At 43.2% G+C, this 21,720-nt stretch overlaps 1 protein-coding gene across 1 annotated transcript in view; it reads left to right on the top strand.

Moving 5' to 3' along the window:
- The window catches only part of syt7a (synaptotagmin VIIa), a gene marked incomplete at both ends in the record, with an annotated part of 104,872 nt that extends 91,684 nt beyond the window's left edge, over window positions 1-13,188 (top strand). The window contains 5 exons of the mRNA XM_083763305.1: window positions 2,377-2,644; window positions 3,796-3,965; window positions 6,802-6,916; window positions 9,615-9,814; window positions 13,084-13,188. Coding sequence (XP_083619431.1) covers window positions 2,377-2,644; window positions 3,796-3,965; window positions 6,802-6,916; window positions 9,615-9,814; window positions 13,084-13,188 — 858 coding nt within the window. The remainder of the gene's footprint in view (window positions 1-2,376; window positions 2,645-3,795; window positions 3,966-6,801; window positions 6,917-9,614; window positions 9,815-13,083) is intronic.
- Window positions 13,189-21,720: the final 8,532 nt, after the last annotated feature.

The raw sequence follows: 21,720 nt of genomic DNA, 5'->3' as shown, positions 1-21,720 counted from the left end.
AAAAACCCTACCATTTCCATTTCCCCCCCTCTATTTCCCATTCCATGTGCGTTTGTCTTATAGTTCTCTGGCCTCTGTACTACTGCCACCTACCGTCCATTTATTGTATTACACAGTGGGTGAAAGAAACACACCCCTTAAGACTAAACCCCACCCATCAGAGGTGTGGCGTCCAGAGGTACCTTTGACATGACATTTTGTGTGTGTGTGTGTGTGTGTGTGTGTGTGTGTGTGTGTGTGTGTGTGTGTGTGTGTGTGTGTTTCGATGTGCAGGGCGTTGCTGAAAATGAGCACCTGTGCTCAGCTACTTCCCTGGGTAAATAAAGAATAAAAAAATGAAAGGTACCTTTCAAAACCTATAGAAGTCAGCCTGGTACACACGAACGGGACACCACTGTATGTAGCCTATGAAAGGCTCCTCAATTACATTTTGTAACTATTTTCAGCAATGGGATGATAGTTTTATTTGGTGGGTATATGAGCTGGTCGTTTTGAAAGTAGCTCTGAAGTAAAAGTGGGCAGCCCTGGTATAGATGATTATATATATATATATATATATATATATATATATATATATATATATATATATTCATTCCGTGGGTAAATCCCTGTAGGCTACCCACATATTGGTAGCCTATATTAGCCCAATATTGGCGTTACGCATTTCACTTGAATAATGTTGTGTGCGCACGTGCGCGTGCGGAGAAAGACAGTTATTTAATGAAACTTTAGATTATAACGTCCTGTCTCGCTGCCGCTGTGTATAGGCTGCACGGCTATTCCTGTGTGTGTGTGTGTGTGTGTGTGTGTGTGTGTGTGTGTGTGTGTGTGTGTGTGTGTGTGTGTGTGTGTGTGTGTGTGTGTGTGCGTGCGTGCGTGGCGTGGCAAGAGAGAGAGAGATCGTGGCTTCCAGGCGTGCGTGTGTGTGTGCGCAATCAAATGTACTCGGCAGTATGGCTGGCAGGCGAAATGGCGAATTCGAACGGTGTAATTGTAATAGTTTGGCACAAAGCAAAAACTGTCAAAGAACAATGTTGATGTAACTAAGAGATTCGCTGAGAGAGCGATATTTTATATACAGAGATTTAGAAGGAATAAGCAAAATCGTGAGGCGAAAATTCCTAGTAGCCAAAGCTAGTAGCCAATTAAAAGACGGAGTAGTAGTTGCCAGGTTTGTGAATTGTAAGCGAGTCGTAGTGTGTGTTGAATGGCATTTGAATGGCATTTGTGGGCTTGTGAATGAATTTTCTCACATGTAATTTGTGCTCACTTGCATAGACCTGGCGAATTTAGCGTGGTGAAAGGGCAACAGTGTTCCGGGGGTGTGGGTGCTTGGGGCGATAATGTTTGTAGTAAACAAATTCATTGCCGCCGAGTGTGGACGGGAGGCATCTTTGGTGGCACTGCAATGAAAAATTTTTGGCGGGGGTTGTTGAGTGTGGTCGATGGGCGCGATAGGAGGAGATAGCGTTGCAACACTGCGAAGGGTAACTGTGTGACGTCACTGCCGTGTGAGTGTGTGTGGGTGTAGTGTGTAAGATGATGTTGTGGGTGTTGCAATAGCGACGTAGCTGTTGTGGCTTTGGGTTTCTTGCCATGGGTTGGGTACAACTTCTCACTTGTTAATATATATATATATATATATATATATATATATATATATATACATATATACACACATACACACACACACACACACACACACACACACACACACACACACACACACGCAGTAGGCTACAGTATATGTATGTATATAGATATGTATACCCCTTTCTCTCTCTCCATCTCTCATCTGACTGTCACTATGCCTTTCTCTGTCTCTGGGTCTGTCCGTTGCCCTCCATCAGATAGCAGGCCTTTCAGGGCACAGTGGTGATAAAGCAGCCAAAGAGTGGCTGACAGAGAGGCAGGGGAGAAAGGCTTGTCTGAAGCTCCCTCTATCTCTGCCTCCTGCCTCTTAAGAACATTAGTGAGGGAATTAAACTCACTGAGTCTGCCTAATGTCAGGCTCAACACTCTCTCTCTCTCTTTCTCTCTCTCTCTCTCTCTCTCTCTCTCTCTCTCTCTCTCTCTCTCTCTCTCTCTCTTAGCTAATTCATATTATGCCTTCATAAATATGAGGCTCCCTCACAGCTTTGCATCAATCATAAGACGTGTGTGTGTGTGTGTGTGTGTGTGTGTGTGTGTGTGTGTGTGTGTGTGTGTGTGTGTGTGTGTGTGTGTGTGTGTGTGTGTGTGTGTGTGTGTGTGTGTGTGTGTGTGTGTGTGTGTGTGTGTGTGTGTGTGTGTATATGTGTGTGAGTCATTGTGAGATGTGAGTGTGGATACTACTCATACAGTACGTGACCCCTGTGCCCCCTCCCCCTCCCCAAGCTGTCTCCGGGATCAGAGGATGACGATGGCGAAGGGCCCATCAGTGAGAAGCTGGGCCGCATCCAATTCAGCATTGGCTACAGCTTCCAGGATTCCACCCTCACGGTCAAGGTCCTCAAGGGACAGGAACTCCCTGCCAAGGACTTCTCCGGCACATCGGACCCCTTCGTCAAGCTCTACTTGTTGCCCGACAAGAAGCATAAGCTGGAGACCAAGGTCAAGAGGAAGAACCTCAACCCGCACTGGAACGAGACCTTCCTGTTTGAGGGTCAGTCAGTGGTGTCTTCCAAATCCGAGCTATTTCGATTAAATGTAGAAATGGGACATTAATGAATAAGGCTGTGTGACTGAATAAAGATGCTCTATATATATATATATATATATATATATATATATATATATATTATTATTTTTTATTCGCTTCCACAACATGCTTCCGATGTCGATATGTTTAAATTTTGTCCATTCTGAAAACTACATGTAACAGGGTATCTGCACTGCAGGGCTTAGAGTCAGATTTAACTTTAATACCTTTATATTTAATATTGTGAGCTTGTAGATCTGTTCAATCGGACCGATTAATTAATCGGTCCGATTGATTAATCGAACCGATGCCGATTAATCTAAAAACAAACAAAAATAATAATATATATATATATATATATATATATTCTTTCCTGGTATTTTACACCCTTTGCAAAGTGGCGTGAAAATGCAGCCCAAATCATTGCTAGATTCCAACCAACGCTGTTGTCATTTTCACACCCACCGGCCACATTGTATAATTACCAAAATGTACTATATTTGCGCCCATCTGTACATCTATGGCTTTGTTGGTCAACAAAAATGTGGTTTGGCACACATACGTTACTGTATCTTTTTGGCCTGAGAAAAGTCAGAAAGCAATTGCATGCTATAGGCAATAGGCCATGCAGATGATGCAGGTCTAAAATCTAGTGCAGTCCTCCAGCGCTTTATTTTCATGCAATTCAACAAGCTACTATGTGTCCAGACAGCATGATATTAAACCAGCTAAATTGGAGCTGGACACCATATCTAAATGGAGCCGTTCATTGGTGTGCACAGACATTTTGAGGGGCAGGTGCTCAAGTGAAAAAATGGCACATTGTGCGGCTGCCTTAATAATAGTGTGTGAGATTTATAGATTTTGGGGCATAAATAATATATTAAATGCTTTTAATCCAGAATTGATCGATGTCACCATGTGCCACATACTGTACAATGTACAAAACAAAAATAAAATGAACAAAAGGGCACTTTGCTGTCCAGAGGGAAAAAGGGCAGGTGCTTTGGCACCCCTTGGTGTCTATCTGTGCAGGTCCCTGGAGCCGTTAAGTGTCTCTCACTGGCTAACTTAACCTTACTGTTGTCCATACATCTCTGTTGGTCTCGTCTCAGGCTTCCCATATGAGAAGGTGAGGGAACGCACTCTCTACCTTCAGGTGCTGGACTTTGACCGCTTCAGCAGGAACGACCCCATCGGAGAGGTGTCCATCCCCCTCAACAAGGTGGAGCTGGGACAGATAAAGACCTTCTGGAAGGAGCTGAAGCCCTGCATGGATGGCGCTGTAAGTCAGTGGGGAGAGAGGGCTGCATGGGGCACCGAGTGTTGGTGATGGATGTAGGGGGAGAGGGCTGCATGGGGCACCGAGTGTTGGTGATGGATGTAGGGGGAGAGGGCTGCATGGGGCACCGAGTGTTGGTGATGGATGTAGGGGGAGAGGGCTGCATGGGGCACCGAGTGTTGGTGATGGATGTAGGGGGAGAGGGCTGCATGGGGCACCGAGTGTTGGTGATGGATGTAGGGGGAGAGGGCTGCATGGGGCACCGAGTGTTGGTGATGGATGTAGGGGGAGAGGGCTGCATGGGGCACCGAGTGTTGGTGATGGATGTAGGGGGAGAGGGCTGCATGGGGCACAGTAGTAGCTTTTTCATATTTTGCATATTTAGAAATTAAAACATTGTAATACAATAAATCATTGTCTTTGTGTAAGTAATCAACTGGGGAAGTTTCATGGTGATAACAATCTAATATAGGTATGGTTTTGCCCACTCAATTAATAATTAACGTTTGGAGCTCTGGCTCATGGATTAAGAACCAAGAAGAACTAAACTGGTTCCCATTGGAATCAACCGATGGCATGTGGGTGTCAATGTGAGACAGATGTAGGGGCTATAGTACACACAATATATACATGTGTGTCTGTGTATACTGTATACATACTGTATGTGTTCTATATTCAGTATACACACACACACACACACACACACACACACACACACACACACACACACACACACACACACACACACACACACACACACACACACACACACACACACACACACACACACACACACACACAAAGAGGGTGTAGATAGAGGGGATGACATGCAGTGGGTCACAACTCAGAAGCCATTTTTAAATTAAAAATCACACACGTGTGAACTGAGTGGTGCAATTCCCCCCCCCCCCCCCCCCCCCCCTCTCTCTCTCTCTCTCTCACTCTCTCTCATTAGAGTCACTACCCCTCTCACTGTTTCTGGCGCCCCCTACTGCTATTTTTAAGTCACATACTCATGCTCACACACACAGACACACAGACACACAGACACACAGACACACAGACACACAAACACGTACGAGGACATTGCAAGCTGGTTGTAGGAGTGGTTGCACCACTCAAAAAAAAAGATAAAGCATTGCCTGGTGGCTCAGCCAGTTAGTGCAGGACCTGGAAACCGATGGATTGTGCAGTCCAAGTAGGGAATGAGACATTGCCCCGGGTGAAGGAGTTTAAGTATCTCTGGGTCTTGTTCACGAGTGAGGTGAGGACGGAGAAGAAAATCAGCCGGAGAATCGGAGCGGCAGGGGCGGTATTGAAGTCGCTGTACCGCACTGTTGTAATGAAAAGAGAGCTTTGCCTGAAGGCAAAGCTCTCTGTCTACCGAGCAATCTTCGTTCCTACTCCCACCTATGGTCATGAAGTGTGGGTCATGACCGAAAGAATAAGGTTGCGGTTACAAGCAGACAAAATTAATTTCTCCTTTACACTTACAGTTATTATAAAACCTAGTGGACACCGGAAATAAAACAGCAAACACAGTAAACAAAGGTATAGAATAAAGAGTGCAAAAAAGAGAAAATAAAAAGTGAAACAAAGTATGTGCATGTTTTCCCTGTAGTAGCAAAGTTAGGTGAACTTTGTGTGAACAACTTCACAGTAGGCTACGTTCCATATACAACAAAGTCTGTTTAGAAAGATGCAATTCGAGCTTAATAGTGCGAGAAGAGGGCGAAGGTGTGTGTGTGTGTGGGGGGGGGGGGGGGGGGGGGGCATCTCAAGCATCTCAAGTCAGTGGTTGGGATGGCTTGAATCCTTCATGATTCCTTGAGCTGACACAGCGTTCACCGTACAGGGTTTGGATGGGGGGGGCACATCTGCTGATGCGTTCGGCTGTCCGCACAACCTTCTGCAGTGCTTAGCGCCAGTTTAGGTTGGTGAAGTTGGCCACCAAGGGATAGCTGTTAAGGCCAAATCTACAAATGCGGCATGACTTCTAAATCAGTAGTTTGTTTGGTGTCAAGGACCCCCAAAATGAGGCCACGGACACCCAGGCCAGGGAGACCTCCAGAAGAGAAGATTTGTGCGTAGCTATAACTAAAATCTAAAATGATGGTTTCCTGGTTTTAATAGGTTATTTCCTCCGGTTCTGGGGACTGTTTTCTACTCTCTCTCTCTGTCCTCCGTTTCCTGTGTCTCTACACACTGTTCACGTTCACAACTTCACAGTATACACTGTGGAGGAATTTTGCATCGCATTGCGGTGCCGGGGGGACTTGAATTGACGAGTGCGTGAGTGAGTGAGTCTTCCCATATTGCGCTGCAACGTAACTCTGCAACAAAATTCTAGTAATGATAATAATAAGTGTAAGTAATAAGTGGAGAACTGTCTATGTGGAACATGGAATTCACTTGTTCAGCCACTACTAGTTAAGTATTTTTAAATGCAAGTGATTGCTTGATTGATTTAATTGATGTACTGTTTTAGCCTCATCATTTGTCAGAGATGTTGAGCTGTGTAGGCTGACTTATAGAGTCAAATGATCAGACGGCCATTAGACCCCCCATGCGTTTGTTTACAAGGGGTTAGAAGAGAAAATGGCAGCGGTGTTGTAAGATTATACAATGAGCCACTGAGTAAGCTGCACTTTGATATGCCCCTAGTATGAAATGTCTCTAGTGCGTGACTGCGTGACTCATATTCCTCGCTCTATCGTGTGTGTGTGTGTGTGTGTGTGTGTGTGTGTGTGTGTGTGTGTGTGTGTGTGTGTGTGTGTGTGTGTGTGTGTGTGTGTGTGTGTGTGTGTGTGTGTACGTGTGCGTGCGTGTGCATCCTCAGGGGAGGAGAGGAGACCTACTGGTGTCCCTGTGCTACAACCCCACGGCCAACACTATCACTGTGAATATCATCAAAGCACGCAATCTCAAAGCCATGGACATCGGGGGCACCTCAGGTACAACGGCCACCCTTTTCTCTTATTTGTTTGACCTCCCTTCCGTTTGCAATTTTTCAATTCAGGTATTTATAGCCAGCAAGCCAAATGATGTCATTATGACGTTATGATGACATCTGGTGGCGTTCAAGACGTTCAGGACTATAGGCCAAATCACAGCCCCTTATGGGGATGATCTTTACGTCATTTCCAGGACGTCTTCACCAGTTGAAATAATACAGTTTATTCTGGGCCAGATCTGACTAGTTATGATATGACTTAAGTTTATTTGGCTGCGTTTGGACTCTCTCTGATTCATCCAGGATGTCCAGATGTTAATGAATGCAGCCGTTCACAACAACGTCGAGATGGACGTGCCACTCACACCACTCTCACACGGTTTTTTCCCTTCTCATTGACCAAACACCTGCTGTAGGTTTGGAGAGAACACAATAAAAGCAACAAGTGAATAGGAAAGGAATACGAAGTGCTAAGTGTTGAGTTTGACCCTCTAAACCCGTCCTGCACCTGAACTCTTTCTCATGGCAAGGGCAACCATGCTCTGATGTTGTATTCAAATATTTCTAGACTTGTGTACTAGGCACTGAAAGGTTACTGTCTGGGTCCCCAGCTGGGTCTCTGCAGACAGCTCTAACAGCAAGGTGACCTTCCATCAGGGATATCTCTCTCTCTTTCTCTTTTGCTTTCTTTTTTGTGCTCCTTTTCTGCAGTACTGTACTGTATATCTAGCAGGATACTCGATGGTCTCGAGTCTCGACTCAGCTCAGTGCTCAGTGCCAAGCGCAGTTTTCTGGCAGTCTTCTCATAATGTTATCAGTGGCACATTATTGGAATAGGACTGATTCCTGGTCCTGGAGTAGAGATTGTGGTGCTGGTGAATGCTTATTTTGCTCCAGAATATTGATACTGTCTGACGTAATAGACTGAAATAGATCTGAATGTTTCATACTGACGGAGGACAAGCTGACCGTGGGCTGTAAATAGGCATCCACTTCCCTGCTCACCTTTCATTACCTCAACAATTAATAGAGTAGTTGATAAATTGAACCAAGATTGACTGTCCCTTTAATGTTTTGGCGTGCTGCATATATGGAAACTTACATTTTAGATAATTCCTTAACAGTTTGACTGTTTTTTACGATTAACCCGCATTTTAATCAACCCCCCTTCACTGCCGAGATTGTTGTATTACCTTTAGAGCACACGCTGAATTATTTGGGCTTTTAATCCGCGAAAATCGAGCGAAAATAGCTCCCCCCGTTTGTTATGAACGATCGAACCACCCGCCATCTTGCTACACCGAGAAGAGGCAGCACAGGACCCGCCTCCATGAGGCGTTGAACCCAATGCGTTTGCATTGGCCTCAATTTCCCAGAAGCCCTAGCAGCTCACAGCATGTGACGATTTCCGGTTCATTGTCAACACGAAATGCACCTCCTCTCTTCCTAAGCGGCGAAAAAGAATTTTCTTTTTTTTGTTTACATTACGGCGGATTAAACACATAAAACAAAAGTCGCGTAAGTCTTTTATGGCAGCGACATTAACCTGGAGTAATCCATTCGCGGCACGGAAACTGTTAAACAAGGACCATACAGTTACAACACATCATTGTCCATTGTCAACATTTGCAATGTTAAAACCTGGACACTTTTTGCCCACATTTCTTTATTCTTGTGCTAGGCCTAAGGCCGATTCTATAAAAACGCCTTCTAAAGCCTGACCTAAGTTTTCTGAAAAACTTCAAATATTTATATAGCAGCATAAATTTCTTGTAATTTTTGAATACTGTACATACTGTACAGAACCCAAAAATGGGTTCCTGGCCTGAGGGGGTAAAACACCAAAAGGGGTTCCCTCCCAGAATGGGTTAAGTTTTGTCCATATTCAGTAAACGTTATGTACCTGAATACAGTACACAAAGGCTGAGATATAAAATATATGACTCATCATTTTATTTAAAGACAGGAGCAATCTCTCCGCTTTATAAATAGTAAATGCTGCATTTAAATAGTGCCTTTATCCAAGGCGTTTTACAGAGATTGTGCATTACATTCACACACTGATGCCGGGGGAAACCATGCATGCAAGGCACCAACCTGCACATCAGGAGCAAATACGGGTTCAGAGTCTTGCTCAAGGACAATTCGACACTAACTCTGGGGGAGAACAGGTTTGAACTGGGAACCTTGCGGTTTCTATCCGGTCACTCTACCCCTGAGCCACTGCCGCCCCAAATCGACTGGCAAAGTGCATTTAATGCAATCAGATAGGACTTTTCTGTTTGGATGTATGGGCTGTCATAACTTCTGGGTATGATGATGATGTCATACGCATACACTCTGTAAGAGCCATATGATCCATGGGTTTTGTACTAGGGCATGGCCATGGTTGCCTGGGTATTTAATGCATTCCCAATCAAGCAGCAGGTGTTGCTGATTGGCAGAGACACACAGTTTTCAACTGTGCTCTTGGAGCTGTGGTCTGAGTATGTGTGGCGTTTGACTGTTTATTTATTGTATTTATTGCGCTAAAGTATAGGACAACGGCGATAATAAATATATTTTATTAACTCAACGGAACACGTTTCAACTTCAGTTCATTGATCAACACACGACTGTGCATTTTATTCTGCTGCGTATCACACTGGATTTAGTTGAGGTTAAACCTGTTCTTTTCCTGTGCCACGTGTGCATTGCAGACCCTTACGTGAAGCTCTGGTTGATGCACAAGGACAAGCGTGTGGAGAAGAAGAAGACTGTGACGATAAAGCGCTGCCTCAACCCTATCTTCAACGAGTCCTTCCCCTTCGAAGTGCCTGCCCATGTCCTGAGAGAGACCACCATCATCATCACCGTCATGGACAAGGACAGGCTGAGCCGCAACGATGTCATTGGCAAGGTACACAACAGTCAAACAAGGCTATTGTATTTATTATGAATCATTTTACTGCAAAGTACGTATACAGTCGTACCCCCAGCTATGTTACGTTATCTGCTAGGTACGTATATTCATACTCCCCCCTATACTCCATATATGAAGCCGTTGAGCACCAAACCATTTTTTTACATTGGTCACATTAGGACTGTCACAGTCCTGTTACTTTTCTTACACACCTCGTATATTTTACGGTCACCCAGAGAGCTGACTGTTTTCTGTGGAGGAACACACAATTCCTGCCCATTCTATCCCTCCCCAACCAATTCCCACCCGTGAACAAGGACAATCGGCTATATGAACACAGAATAACTCTTCCTAGTTCCGGACCGCTTCCCTGCTTCCTTCACAGGTGTTATCGATGATACTAATTAAGGATTTGTTCCATTTAGTGTGCAGTGGTTCTCAAACTGTTTCATTTCAAGGACTTGGCCCATAAGTTACACACCCGTAGGGGGACATTTGGAACCCACTCAAGGACACTTTGAGACCCACTGGTGTAGCAGAGTGTTTCTACTTGGGCAAGTTACTTTTAAAAAGTAAAGAATTATAGTTAACGTTACTTATCTAAAAATTTAAAAAGTAATTTGTTACTTTACTTTACATTAAATTATGAAAGTAACTACTTTACTTTACTATAAAAAACGATTTAAAAGAAGGTTTTTTGTTCTGTCGCACAGTAAGAGAAAAGACAACTCCCTCTGTGGCGATTTAAAATCAATCTTTGTCTGTTTTGGAACTTTTGGTGGTGTTGGTCCATCAGATTTAGGGTCTTCTTTGGCCAGTTTCGTAGCCTCATGGACTGCATTGAGATGTTTTAGGAGGTTTGCATTGCTCTTTTTGGCTGAGGACAATGTTTTATGTCCGCCACACAATTTACATTTCACCTCAATGTTTTTGTCATCCTTGACCCGCAAGTACTAAAATAGTGTTTATATTTCCAACCTCCAAAGCAACCGATCTCGCTGTCATGATCCGCATTTGCCATTTTAGCGTGTGGTACTGTATTATAATTTTCGTTCAACCGGCGATTTTTGTCTGTGTAGTGTCTAGTGTGTATGCGTTACAAGGGTTTGTGTGTCTGTGACTGAATGTGTTACTGTTTACCACAGCCAGTAAGCCCGCCTACTCTGTAGACTGTCTCTGATTGGCTTACCCTGAAATCTGGCCCTACGTTAGCCAATCAATGACCTCTTCTGCAACGTGCTTTTATCATGTTAGGGTGTGAAGCCAATCAAGCCATGTGGGCTCAGAGGCTAGTATGACTGCACAAACGAAACTGTCAACACAGAGAGCGCTCTCTCTGCACTGCAGTCAGCAGCACAGAGACGCCTGTATGATAGACTCACGTTCTGGGCTGCATGGCGAGACTTTTCACTGATCACATAAGTTGACATAATAACGCCATAACGCGGTTAACACACGCACAGTAATTATTACGCTGTTAAGGAATGGGGAAATGTAAAGCGTTAGGTTACAAATTATTGCAAATAGTAGTTTCGTTATGTAACGTAACGCGATGTAAGGAAGTTAGTTACAACACTGGTTTCTAGTGAGCCAAACACGCACAATAGTAGCACCTTGACTCTGTTTGGTCAGAATGGAGCAGAGCCTTCATTATAGTATCAGTGGTAACACCTGTGAAGGAAGTAGGGATCAAGTGGCCCAAGGTCTTTCCAAAATGGAATTACATTCTGTTTGTTTTAGGACCCGGCCAAGCCGTATGCACTGCAGAAGAATCAAACGGTGGCATCCGCGGTGGTAAGCAGGAGCTTTATCCTGTGCCCACCCGAACACTGGTCCAGCAAGACTTGACAGCCCTCCAAAAAGCAGAATAATTTCCCAAAAATGTTCTGCATAGAAAGAGTGTGCGCTCAATTCTTACTTCAAATACTGGGAGCAGCTAGTGCAGCAAGCTGTTAATTAAACATGAAAATGAATTCCCTATATTGGTCGTCCTGGAGGTAACCCTTATCTGCCTAAAGTGTGGTAATTTTAAAACATTTGCCACTCTGACTGCATCATTCATTTGAATTACTACAGTGCTAATGGCAGTGATGGCAGAGATGTTCCTAGTGAGAAACCTAGAAAGAAAGAAATGTCAAAAAACTGTTTAAATGGCTCTCCCTCCCAGGGCTCATTACATAACCATGCAGTTTAACACTAAAACATTTTTTTGCTGAAATAGGTGCAGCCGTAATTGCTGTACTACACTTTATTATTTTTTATTTGGGAGTGACAAAACATATTCATGAATGAACACGGCAAACAAAAGTACATACAGTACAACTAGACAAAGTGCCCCTCGAGGCACAGGTCTCCACCAGGGCAGGTCAGGTTGTGGCCTCCTGGTGGCACTTGAAATTTTAATGGACAGGTTTAAGTCAAAAGGGAGACATCGAAGAGGAAGGATGGATGGGGAAGGATCAACATATGGAATGTCAGAAGAGGTTCTGAAATATATCTATTTAAGGTTTTGAGGTTTGAGCAGGTCGCATTTACTATGACATCAGGGTCTCCACATCTCCATCCCTGATGATTATGCACCTATGGTGCCCGATACACTGATGGTGCCCGACCAACACACTGACGGGAAATGCTCAATGCCATAGTTAACTGCAACCTTCGGTCTCAATAACAATGAAACAAGATGTAAATGTCGATGTTTCCATCTTTAAGGGCCGACCACACCATAGTAGTCTATCATGGTTTTACTGCCTTGGTTTGTGATTTTCTTTTGTCAAATAATAATTATAATATATAATGATATAATGTTCCTTTATGAAAAAAGAGAAAAAGAAAAACCCTCAATCCCTCCCACCCACACTGTTCAGTGACACTGCATACTATAGAATAAAAGATGATGAAATACTCATGGAAAACAACATCTGAAATGAAGATTGAGTCAACCACATCAGTGGTATCCTGTCCATTAGGTGTTTCTACTCAAATAACGGACGAGGGGCAGCCAAACATTATCAAATTGTTTCTCTTTGTTTTTCAAGAAATACCTTATTCTCTCAAGATGAAGTGTACTGGTCATTTCATTTAGCCAATGTTTAAATGCAGGAGCATCCTCCTTTTTCCAGTGTGTCAAATCAGACCATATGAAAGGAGTTGTTTCTGTGCTCTCGTCAGGGTTTGTGATTTTTAACACTTCATTCCCCCCCCCCCCCCCCCCCCCTCTCTCTCTCTCTCGTTTCTTTCATCCACCTTGCTTCCTCTCCTGTCAGATCTATCTCTCGTGGAAGAGTGGACCAGCGGAGGTAAAACACTGGAAAGACATGATGGGGCGGCCGCGTACCAACGTCGCCCAGTGGCACTCTCTCAAGGCCTGATCGCACCGCCCAGCTTGCTACACTCGCCCCTCTCCCCTTCGCCTGTCCCACTCCCGTCCTTATGCACAACATTGACTTGCTGCCAGGCTGCGAAACACGGGTACAATTAGCCATCTGCTCTCCTAAAACCTTTAAACACTTGTCTTCTCTCTCAAAGAAAAATCTGTATCTTAAATATCCTTTCTTCTTCCGTTCTCTCTTGCTCTCGTTCTTGCTTCCCTCAATTCTACAGTCTTATTTTCTTGTCTGCCATCCTGCGCGTGTGTGTGTGTGTGTGTGTGTGTGTGTGTGTGTGTGTGTGTGTGTGTGTGTGTGTGTGTGTGTGTGTGTGTGTGTGTGTGTGTGTGTGTGTGTGTGTGTGTGTGTGTGTGTGTGTGTGTGTGTGTGTGTCTGTCTTCCCTCACACACTTCCCCAGTGAGGACTTACGTTTACTGTCTACGTCTCCATTGACCCTTCATCTTTCCCGTGTTTGCAACACCCTTTGAATGTGAACTGCGCTGCAAAGCCCCAGTGTTCTACTCTCTTGTAATTCTACTGTATTGATTTCTCCAGGTAAACAACATTACATTATACAGTACAGCTTTGTATACATACAAAGTATACTTTGTATACATACACAGTACACAAACACTTTAGGCATATAGATTGGCAGAACTCCCTCAATACACATTGAAATATCATATCTCCTCCCCATGTTGCCGTCTTTTCAAAGCACATCCTGCTGTGTGTCTTCATCTGTCTGTCCTACTCATTTTGACCCCATCTGCCTCTCATTTCACGGGAAAGTGGCTAAATGCTCAGCTTAAATCTTAGAAAGCAATCAATATATGGTTTGTTATGATTTGCCTAAGCACAGCTGGACTCGAAATAGAATTACCATCCCCATCCGTGTATGTACGTACCTCTCTCTATACTTTAGTTTTTCTCTCTTCTCTTTCTCTTCCTCTGGCACAATATTAATGAATTCTCCTTTTTGGACCCCTTGTCGTCTGTGTGCTGTGGGTGCCGTGCTGTAGCTCCAAAAATAGAGATTTAAAAAAAAGTCTAAAAAAACAATACAAAACAGTAACTGAACTTTACTGAACTGGGATATCAGGAACACAATGAACGTGGATCGCTTCTGGTTCCCCGCTCCCGTAGACAAAGCCCTAACATGGAGAGAGAAAAAAGAAGATGTAAGAAGAAAAAAAAAAAGAAGGAAAAGAAAACTCCACCCCTCCTCCCCTCAAATGTGATGATGTCATTTTTCACGAAAAACACTCACCGAAGGAACCAGTGTAAAATGTTCTTCCAACGCAACGCTGAAAATCGAAGCAAAAACTGAGTTGTGCGTGCATGTGCAGCTGTGCGTGTTATGAGTCCTCTGCGTTTTCCTGCGCTCTTGAAGAGCTCCTGCGAGGACCCCTCGAGTTCCAGTACAGGTTTTTGACCCTTCTGTGGCGTGATGTGTGTGTGTGTGTGTGTGTGTGTGTGTGTGTGTGTGTGTGTGTGTGTGTGTGTGTGTGTGTGTGTGTGTGTGTTTGTGTGTTCGCATGCATGCGTGTGTTTCACAGAGGCAACACACAACAACATCAAGACACAAATATCCTCTTCTCTTTTCTCTTTCTAATCGTTCTCTTTTAGTGCTCTTCTTACTGCCATTGTCCCCTTACTACTATCCTCCCCTTTCCCCTGTCCTCCTTCACTGCCCCGGCCCCCGGAGGGGGGGGGGGGGGGGGGGGGGGGTGGCGAAAGTTCTATCTGCACTTTTTTCGAAAATGTAATAACAATAATATGTATACATGACGCTAGTTTTAAAGAAGATTATTGTACTGGTGACAATTAAGGGAGAAGTGTCTGAAAGGGTGAGCAGCAGTGTAAGGGGGCGGGGCTACGTCTGCTCTGTGGTTGCAGGGATGAAAGGAGCGGCCGTGGGATGGGGGGGCAGTTCGGGGGGGGGCAGGGATCTCGTCCTCCTCCTGGTCCTTGTTCCTCCCTGTTACAGCCTTCGTCTGTGTTTTTTGTTGTGTATTGTATACGTGTACATGCAGCGTGCATTGCATAGGGTATGTATGTGCGTGTGCGTGACGGTAGTGAACCGATTGGATTCCCCAGTGGCAGGCTATGGCTGTGTGTGTGGAGTCGGGCCAGAATGGAGGGCTTTGTACGCGTCATGGTGGGGATACCAGGTGGCACAGTGTTGGGATTATGCAATGTGACGTCGGTAGTGGTGAGGAGGACTGTGCCTCAGTCAGGGTGAATTGCAATATCGCTCACAGTAAAATCCAGTGTTTATTTAAGTCATATTATAGAGTGTAAAATGGAGCCTTCCATTTGGGTCAATCTCTGCACTCTCTGCATCTAAATGAACAGCTATGCAGATAGACTGAGACAGACATGGGTTATTATTTACAGTTATTTTATTATTTTTCGACCAAAGCGCAACACATGGCCAATGTTTTCTGTACCTCTTGAATCTCAGGATCCACATGGGAACAATCTGGATTGTCAGCCTGTGAGGTCAGTTATCGACAGTATGACGTCAGTCGTCTGAGTCCAAATTGGGACTAGGTTTCAGAAACCTGACCAGAGCTCAATCGACTTCCATTATGAAAGTAATGAAGTTAAATGTCTCAAAAAGTATAAAACTTAATGTGAAAAGGGAATAGTGGAGGTGGTTTTGTGGTCTAATGGCAGTGTGCACAACTAATCTGGCTGGACGGTCCAGTGGTTCGTGAGATTAGCACAGACAGACAGACAGACAGACAGACAGACAGACAGACCCTCTTCTAGACAGCTGACACCTGCAGAGCCATGCCGGGGAAGAAAAAACAGACAGAGAGCAGGTGTAACATACTGTATACATGTTGGCGTGTGACTGCGACGACAAACACAAACATTAGCTCGATCCCTGAGTGCTGGATAGTGGCACAGAGGACACTACCGGTACAAGCTGCTCTGCTTGTTAGGTGCAGTCAGCTCAGCTGGGATTTTCTGTAGCCTGGATACAGATAGTCAAGACACAGCAACACATACGAAACACCATTAACCACTCTAGTCTCTCTGAAATCTGGATGTGGTAAATGATCAGACCTATAGTATGTGCAGTTTCATGCCATACAGTCATTTATCTTTTTGTTTTCGTCGGGGCATAATTATTGTATAATGTACACACATAATTTTATACTGTAGATTTTTCGAGAGACTCTTTTGTGTATTTTAGTGGTGTTTTGTAGTTTAATAACATAACATATGAACTTTTGTATTTATTTGTATTTATATCACTGAGTTTTGATACCCAGCTATCTCCAATGACTTGACATATTTACACTGCAGCCATTTTGCTCCAACGTCATACTCATCATTGTTTCTAATGGGCGCAACGTCAATTCTGTCCAAAGTTTCACCACTGCAGATGAATTAGTTTCGATCTCTGATGTGGGGGATTCATCATTTATACATCCAGTCGGGTAGACTTGTTAAACAAGGGGACACTTTTCAATTTAGAAAAAAATGTGCAACCACTGCTTGTTATTAGGTTGAGATATATTGCATTGTGCATTCATCAAATGTGTCTCCCAAATGCTTTATGGTCTGCTGCGCATTCCCTCTGCCGTCTCTCTCTCTCTCTCTCTCTCTCTCTCTCTCTCTCTCTTTATTCTGTGTTTGTTGTTGTTAGTTTGATACAGCCTGTCAGGCTGTCACGCTTTAGTGGTCATTGTGATTTAACTCGAACAATATGGTCAGCGTGAGGGAGGGTGGCAGAAAACCAGTGCATGTGTTGAATAGCTCCTAGTGTGTAACGTGCCACTCCCAATGTATCATTGCCATACAACAGTCTAGGCAGGATCATGTTATGTACAGTACGTGGTATGTGTGAGAGTGTACGCCCCACAGGTATGTCTCACACAGGGCTCATATCAATGCTGGACACCATGATGTACTCAGCAGGCAGTCCACTAGCCTTCAGAACAATATTGGCTAGCCATAGAAAAGGGCCCACTGTTTTGACAGCCTGTACCCGGGGTGTCACAACATATTACTCTCCCATTAGGCTGTTGGAAGTGGAGCAATATCTCCTTCCTTGGCCGCGGGAGTCACATTATTTGGAGAGGTTTTGTCCCCAGCTAAAAATAATTTAACACAAGGAAGTGCTTACCGGTCACTGCATGGGACTGCAAATGGGGCAGAGTGAGAGTGATGCTCATTGGTTCCGTATAGCATAGTGGTCAAAGAAAACACCTTGTCCTACAGTAGCACACCACCCCCAGATTTCTAATCCTGTTGATTAAACTGTTTTAATAGTTGAGTTATGTATTGTATTTTGCTGCGTCCACTACATATGCAGCAGGTGTGCATAGGAATCAACGTACTGTAACACTGTCATTCCCTACTCAAAAAGTGATAAATTGCAATCCTGTGGGTTTTCAAATATTAGTCATCTATGACTCGACCGCAGGTGGACATGGGTTTATTCTTAGCAACATGATGCATAGTACGACTTTAGTATTTATGAACAGTAGATAGGATGCTAAAACTAAACAGTTTATGAAATGCTAATGAGCTTTACATTTCAAACAACGGATACAAGGAGCAGTATTCAGCATGCTCATATGTACTGTATGTAGTGGACCATGCAGGTGGCGTCAGCCCTAGCCTCGGGGACCGCTGACCTTTTTGTTTTCATAGGGGGGAAAAAAGCCTGGGTGAGCCCAGCTCAGTGAACCTTGTATTTTGTGACGCGTCGCTCCAAATGTGGTAACGTCAGTGTTCTCCGCTGTGTGGTGGACCTTCAAAAGATTACTGCAGGGGGGTGGGGAGGCGGGCACATACTGTAGGTTGGTGAACCAATAAGAAGTATGCGTCGGTTTCCAGCGCTTGTTTGCTCCGCCCATCTATGCCCAGAAAAGCTTCAGCACAGCAGAAGTGGAAACTGCAAATATCTCTCTCTCTCTCTCTCTCTGTCCAGAGGCAATTACAATTATCTAAACCAATCTCAATAATTGTTTGGGGAGTGCTTATAATGAAGCATGGGGATGGGGTGAGCGAGTGTTATAATAGTATAGATTCTGATTACAAAGTTCGAATGACTTCCAACAAATTCTCTTTCACTTTGGGTTGAAAAGATTACGCTAGGTTGTAATCCAGTGGGAATGAAATACGCCCAATGTAGAGCCCTGTGAATTATAAGAAAAGGTCAGTAAAACTCGTTACAGTAGCTATATCCACCATTACGATTCATCTTATCAATCATGGCATTCTTCCGTCAGAAATGAGTGCGCTCCATAGACTGTAATAAATGTGAAGTGAAGTTCATGAAGTGCCTGCAAGTAGAGCTTGAGCTCTCTCTGTCTCTCACATACACACTCTCTGCCTCTCTCTATCTTCCTCTCTCTTGGGCATGAGCTGTCCATAGGCAATAAGCAAATACAGCGATCCACACCGATCACAATAATTGTTTTGGGATTGCTTGCAATTATGAAAAAGCTGGGGGCATGGTGGGGATTTATAATATATAATATATATTAAAGAAATATATATTTGGGACACATTATCTTTTGATTATGATAGGTTGTAATTTGTATACGCACACTGTACCATTATACCAAATAATATTACCGGTTCACACATACCGGTATCTTTTTTTAGGAGCCCTGCAAATCATAAGAGAGGTTATTTTCTATTTTTGGGAGCAAATGTGAGTGAAATACTCTCACTGTGGACTGTGGAGCACTGCAAATGGATGATTGCTCTACGATTGGCTAGTTCGTTTCACTTGTATTATAAAGGTTTAATATTTAAAGAAATATAAACATTATGTGAAAAAGAATGAATGTGCTTCCTTGGCCTACTGGTACCGTGATGCTCAAAATTTTTATTTAGACAAACGTGTCATACAAGTCTTTTCTTTTTTTCCACAATGATACAAAAAACAAAGACAGGACAACAATGAAAGCAAAAAACAACAAAAACACCCCAAACCCGTACAGTACAAGTTCCATCTTTACATTACGTTTACATGAATTAAAACATGATACAACATCCCATTTAGTTACTATAGGATGCAATGAGGGTAATAAAAACATAAAGGAACCCCATATTTTCTCAAATGCTGCTGGGTTCCTCCTTACATTGTATACAATCTTTTCATTAGTACAATAGGAAGCTAACTCATTCATTCAACCAATGTCTCTGAAAGGGAGAATTTTCAGATTTCCAGTTTTGCTGCGCCAGCCATCAAAATAAAGTATGTATCAGTCTAGTGTTTTAAGAGATTAGCCTCACACACACTCAGCCATGTTGTAACAAAAAATAAATGGCTAATTATTTTGGTTTATCCTCATAAAGTTTAAAGTATAACAATTCCTGGCAAAAATAAACCAATAAGACTCTAATAGCAGCCGTGGGCTATGGCTTGAGGTGAATAAAATATGCAGCACAGTGTAACAAATAATTTAAATAACCCAGTAGGTCATGTGTCTGAGCCATTTAAGCTAACATGATAAAACAACCATGCAAGAAATTTTAATATTTTACTTTTGGGCAAAAAACAAGAGATTTTGCCATGTTAATTAACCAAAGTGAATAGACTTCTTCCATTATTTAGACAATAGACATGCAAGATTCACTGCACAAAATATTCTGTATTCTATTCTCAATTTCTCACTAAGAGACTATAGGGATTACATTTAATGCCTTCTACCACTGCATCCGCTTGTAATTCCGACAACGTGGTTTCACATGCGGTTGGGGTTAGGGTTAGGTTTCTGGGTTAAGGACTCAGGGTTTGGGTTAGGGACAGGATTAGTAATGGGGCGAGTCGGACCAACGTGGAATAATGAGCAATCGGAAAAATGACCCTGACCCCCACTGCATATTATGGCAAATGTAAATACAAGAAAATGTGCGTTGAATATTAAAATATAAGTATTCGAGGGCATACAACTAACGTGTTCATTCCTGACGAAGGCTAATATTCATTCATATAGCCAGCAATTAAATGGCTAGACTGTCAAATACAATCAATGTCTTCGAAGTCTGCACGATACTGTATACTCTATACTGCAGCTATCTACTTTTGCCTGTGGCAAACCAAAATAATCCCAGAACTGAACTCATAGTATAGCATACACAGTGTTACCAATGTTAAATTGTCAGTGAAATGCACCCCCGGTGCTTGCTGCACCTCGCATCATGTTGACATGTCTGGTTACAGCCAACTGGCAGGTGCAGGTTAAGATAATTATACTGTGCCTGACAACGATGACAAGTTCACTATGAAAAATGGATGCCTTTTAGAGGGACTTTGGAGTGCATGTCTTGGAGTGCATGATTTAGCTCAACCTGCTTTTGGATGGGATTTTTGGACAACATGTTTTACATAAGTACAACTCCATTTTTGTAATGGCTGCATTAGCATTCATCATGGACCATCTTGTGGTCCATGCCAGTATTGATTTTGACAGTAAATTCTCTTGAATAGTTTTCATTTCGTTTTAGTCACATTTTAGTCACCTGGAATGTTTTAGTGTTAGTCTAGTTGTAGTCAACTAAATGTCACGCGTCATGCTGAGACACGTTGTGTGCTTGTAGATCGGCTATTTTCAGCATGCAACCAAGTGTAAAATGTGTCATGTGTCTTTTCCTTATAATGGATCTCTTGTCCACTAGTCCATTTTGGTAGTTTTTATTCGTTGACGAAATTGTCAATATATTTAGTCTCAGTTGTAGTCATTATGGATTCGTTTTCATTTAGTTTCCATTTAATCCAAAAGGCAGTTTACGAACATTTTTTGTCATAGTTTTCGTGGACAAAATCAACACTGCCACAGAGAAGAGCAGGTCCTTCCCTTCCTTGGCCACCCATGTCCTCTGTGGTGTGTATTGCTCCTTAAATGTATCATCGCCACAGGCAGCTCTCTCCTTTCTCCGTCTCTGCTTCTTGCGTTGACTCAGCATGGTGCTCAAATAACTGGAAGCTTTTTTGGATGAAGAGGTATCACACCTGTTGCCAAGGGATTAGCAAAATATGTGCTGCAACCAGAGTATATTGTTTGTCCATGTCATATTCGGAGTCTCTCCTTCAACTTATCTGCATATAATTGGTCCTCACTCCTCACTAATGTTCATGATAAAATACCAACATTTTCTTCTACTTGGTCTGTCTCATAGGAGGGCTGTGGGGGCAGTTCAGAAACCAGTGTCATCATCATTAGGCAGAATCTTTTTATACAAGATTTTTTTTAATTTTTAAAGATTTGTATTATCGTAAGATAATAAAAATCTTCAATTTTCCCATTGCAACTATTCAGGAATAGAAAGCCTGCCATTTCTATTAGCTTGGATTCCCCATTGATGATGTCACTGGTGGACGGGTTTCTGAACTGCCCACAGCCCTCCTATGAGTAGGGAAAAAATTGTTCTATTTTTTCATAATCGTTAGTGAGGACCAATTATATGAAGATAGGTTGAAAAGTGGTGATGTGGTCCTTTAAGATGACTTCCAATGAGTCGGCGTTCTGGAGACGTGTCTGCTTGCAATATTTTGTTCA

This window comes from Protomyctophum parallelum (assembly GCF_964188405.1).
Source record: "Protomyctophum parallelum genome assembly, chromosome: 4".
Taxonomy (NCBI): Eukaryota; Metazoa; Chordata; class Actinopteri; order Myctophiformes; family Myctophidae; genus Protomyctophum; species Protomyctophum parallelum.
The sequence above is the reverse complement of the archived record's forward strand: the minus strand, read 5'-3'. Positions and strand labels throughout refer to the sequence as shown.